The sequence below is a fragment of the Lactuca virosa genome, chromosome 8, assembly GCF_052849685.1.
Source record: "Lactuca virosa cultivar CGN04683 chromosome 8, Lactuca_virosa_CGN04683_v6, whole genome shotgun sequence".
NCBI classification, from domain to species: Eukaryota; Viridiplantae; Streptophyta; class Magnoliopsida; order Asterales; family Asteraceae; genus Lactuca; species Lactuca virosa.
Window position 1 is genome coordinate 85,502,376 of NC_136433.1, and position 3,325 is coordinate 85,505,700.

General features: G+C 32.6%; 1 protein-coding gene across 1 annotated transcript; it reads right to left on the reverse strand.

Moving 5' to 3' along the window:
* Window positions 1–1,810: 1,810 nt before the first annotated feature.
* Window positions 1,811–2,341, reverse strand: LOC145130573 (putative calcium-binding protein CML46). The gene has a single exon (XM_079065351.1). It carries the CDS (start codon window positions 2,339–2,341, stop codon window positions 1,811–1,813), a length of 531 nt encoding a protein of 176 aa, XP_078921477.1.
* Window positions 2,342–3,325: the final 984 nt, after the last annotated feature.

A 3,325-nucleotide genomic window follows, 5' to 3' on the forward strand; every position in this document is an offset into this window, starting at 1 on the left:
CATGAGTAAAAATGACATTTAACGACTATATTGACAGTTTTATTTACAAACGATAAAATAATTATTATTGTTTATAATAATCAGAAAACTATATCTTAATTTATTTAAACCATTAAAAATGTAGATCATTATGTTTTTTAAACACACAGATATATATATATATATATATATATATATATATATATATATATATATATATATATATATATATATATATATATATATATATATACGGGTTGATATAGTTTGTTTTTAACAACTGTTTGTTATATCTATAACATAACCATAATTAATATAAACTTTTTAACTAACGATTTAGAGTTTAGATAAACGTAAAGACGAGTTGTGCATGAATTCTTCCGAAAACCTTAAGAGCTTAAAATGGGTTGTAGAACTCACCCTTGAAGCGTAAGAAGTTGTCGTTGTCAAGATTAGATATTGTTTACGATTTTTTAACCTTTTTAATGGAGAGATTTTAGACAAAGTGGCTTCACAGGGTTGTAGACCGTGTCGATAGGTGTTGGAAAAAGTGATTTTGGGATGATCGGGACTCACTGGAAACTTGTCAGAGCTATGCCGTCGGTAGCAACGCGTGGGTTACGATGTCTACACCGATGACTTTTGGCACGTTGGAAACAACTAGTCGTCGGGAAGAAGTTGTGTCCGACATAAGGTGGCGGTGAAGGAGATGCTCGGTGGTGTGCGGCGGTAGAATGCAGAGAAGATGGATGGTCCGACCCTTTAAAACAGAAGCTGAAAGGGGGGAGGGAAACCGCCAATGAGAGTATGATAAAGAGGTGTTCATTTCAGGGAAAATCTGTTAGATAACTGATTTGTATCCGTAGAAGTGGCATAACATTTATGTACGATCTCTGTTTTCGAAGTTTTTTATATTCACATAATCGTGTTAACATGTTCTATCCAATTAGTGTATCATTTGTTCCTAAGCATACTTAGCACATAAATTTTATTTTTATAGCGTTAATCCATATTTATTATTGTGAATAATATTTTGTTCATTAGCGATCAACATCTGATGGAGACAAGGAGGGTATTTCGCATGCAATTCAAGGTGTAATAACTTCATTTGCATTCAAAAACAATGAATACTATACATTAGGTCCTATTACAAGATGGTTCGTAGTGGTTTGACCAACGAACATTGACCTATTTTTACAATTTGTTACACAGACTGCGTCGTCTTCCTTTTATGAAATGGGCTTTAATGACATTCAATGTTTGTTGTAAACACATGCCATAAATGTGTGTCGTAACCTTATGTTGCGTGTCATCTGTACCCTTTATGACACACAATGTGTGTCATCAAATACTTATTTTCTAGTAGTGTTAAGCATTTAGACGAGAAAAGAAGTTGGTTCCCTAATCAATTTAAGAAGCAACCATTAAATTTGATATCAATTCATGGTTGTTACTTTTAAACCTATAATGCATGCAAAAGTATAATTATTGAAAGCGTGTTCTAGACATATGTATTTATGAAATGATTTGCAAATATGGATTCATATAATGATATATGCTCTTAGAATTTTGAAGTTATATATATACTTAAAATTTCACGCAACACTCATTCAGTCAGTTGAAAGCTTAATATTGGATTATTTTGTGGCACAAGGCATAAAATGTGTTACGTAGTCTAGGTTCAAATCTCACTTTTTTTCAACATTGGAATGAGACGTTGTTCTTACTTAAATAGAAAAAACAAGGAATTTGTTCCTTACCAACAAAGACAACATATATAATCCAATACTAGCATGAATAAGTAAATAACCAAAGAAGAATGAACCATCGCTTAGAAACAAGTCTCCATGAGTCTAACGAATTCTTCAAAATCAATGAATCCATCGCCATTCAAATCGAATCCTTTGATCATATTTCTACATTTCTCCAAGTTTTCGTTTTCTGGTTGTCCAAACTTGCACAACATTCTTTGCAACTCAAACTCGTCGATAAATCCATCTGAGTTCTCATCAAACATATCAAAAGTGACCTTCACTTCACCCATACTTGGTTCCTCCTCATCGAACACCGACAAAATGTCAATACTACCCTCTTCACCGCAGCACTGCTGGAAACCTAGTTGGGTCATCACCATGTTTATCTCTCTAAAGGTCACAAACACTTTCCTGGTGATCTCGTTTTGATCGTGTGGTGTGGCTGTAGTCCTTAACTTGTTCCATGAAATGGACACGTGGGTTAATAGAGATTGGATGGAAGCTCGAAGGGGTTTGAATATAACTTCATAAATGTTCATGTCACAGAAAGCTATTCCGAAGCCTAAAAGGATAGAAGTTGAATTTTTTTTCAAATGTGTTACATCCATTTGTACCGAAGGATCAACTTCAGTTGGTCTTTAAGTCTTTTGACCGAGCAAGAAAGAAGTCGTTATGGCCTGTTTTCGAAGGGTAAGGATGTGGTTTCTAGTATAGAATGGTCAATTGTATGGTCATGGAATGTAAGGCTTTTAGATGTGTATATATAGTGTAAGAATATGGTAACTTTGTTTGTGTTTACAACAATATTTCGACGAAAGATTGTTGGAAGATGTTGGGGACAACCTCACTACGGATTCATTGGTTAACGCGGAAATGTTATTAAGAAAGCAATGCAGGGTGTAGACTTGACGTTGACTGGGAAGTCAACACCATAACCACTATGAATTTTCTATGAAGTGGAGTGAAGTGTGAACACCACATGCCTTTTTCTTGTCAGGACGAAAAAACTGATAATTACATTATAATGTATATTTTAATTAAAAGAAGTGGAGTGAAGTGTGAACACCCTGTTAATCTCAATAAAACGATTCATCTCTTTAAAAGAAAATTGTTGCACAATTTAGTAAAAATATCTACTCACTCTTTATCCAAAAAAATATTATAACTCAAACACTAGCGCAACACATGTTAAATGAAAATAAATATTTTAATCTTTTTTAATAATATAAAACATGCACTTTGTTTAGAAAGTAAGAAAAAAAAACTTATATTTAGATATCATGGTTCTAAATAACATTAAATGTCACTTGTCGGTTATGTCAAGTTTCAAGCTTCTACTAGTCATGACAAACCATGTGATTTGTAAGACGTGGTATAAAGTGTCAATTTTGTATATAATTAATAATTTTAAGTAAATTGTCTATTATTATTCAGTTTTATATAGATATATAACTTAGAATGACATTTTATTAAAACGTGAAATCAAAGAACCATAACAATCATTTTTAAAGCTTGTCAGATATACTTATTTTTATCTTATTATTGGTGTTATACTTATTCAGCTATTGGGCCAAGGAAGTAGTCTTTTTGTG

Bases quoted from the DNA above. Each gene is read 5' to 3' on its own strand.
- LOC145130573 (XM_079065351.1), bottom strand. From the start codon at position 2,341: ATGGATGTAACACATTTGAAAAAAAATTCAACTTCTATCCTTTTAGGC.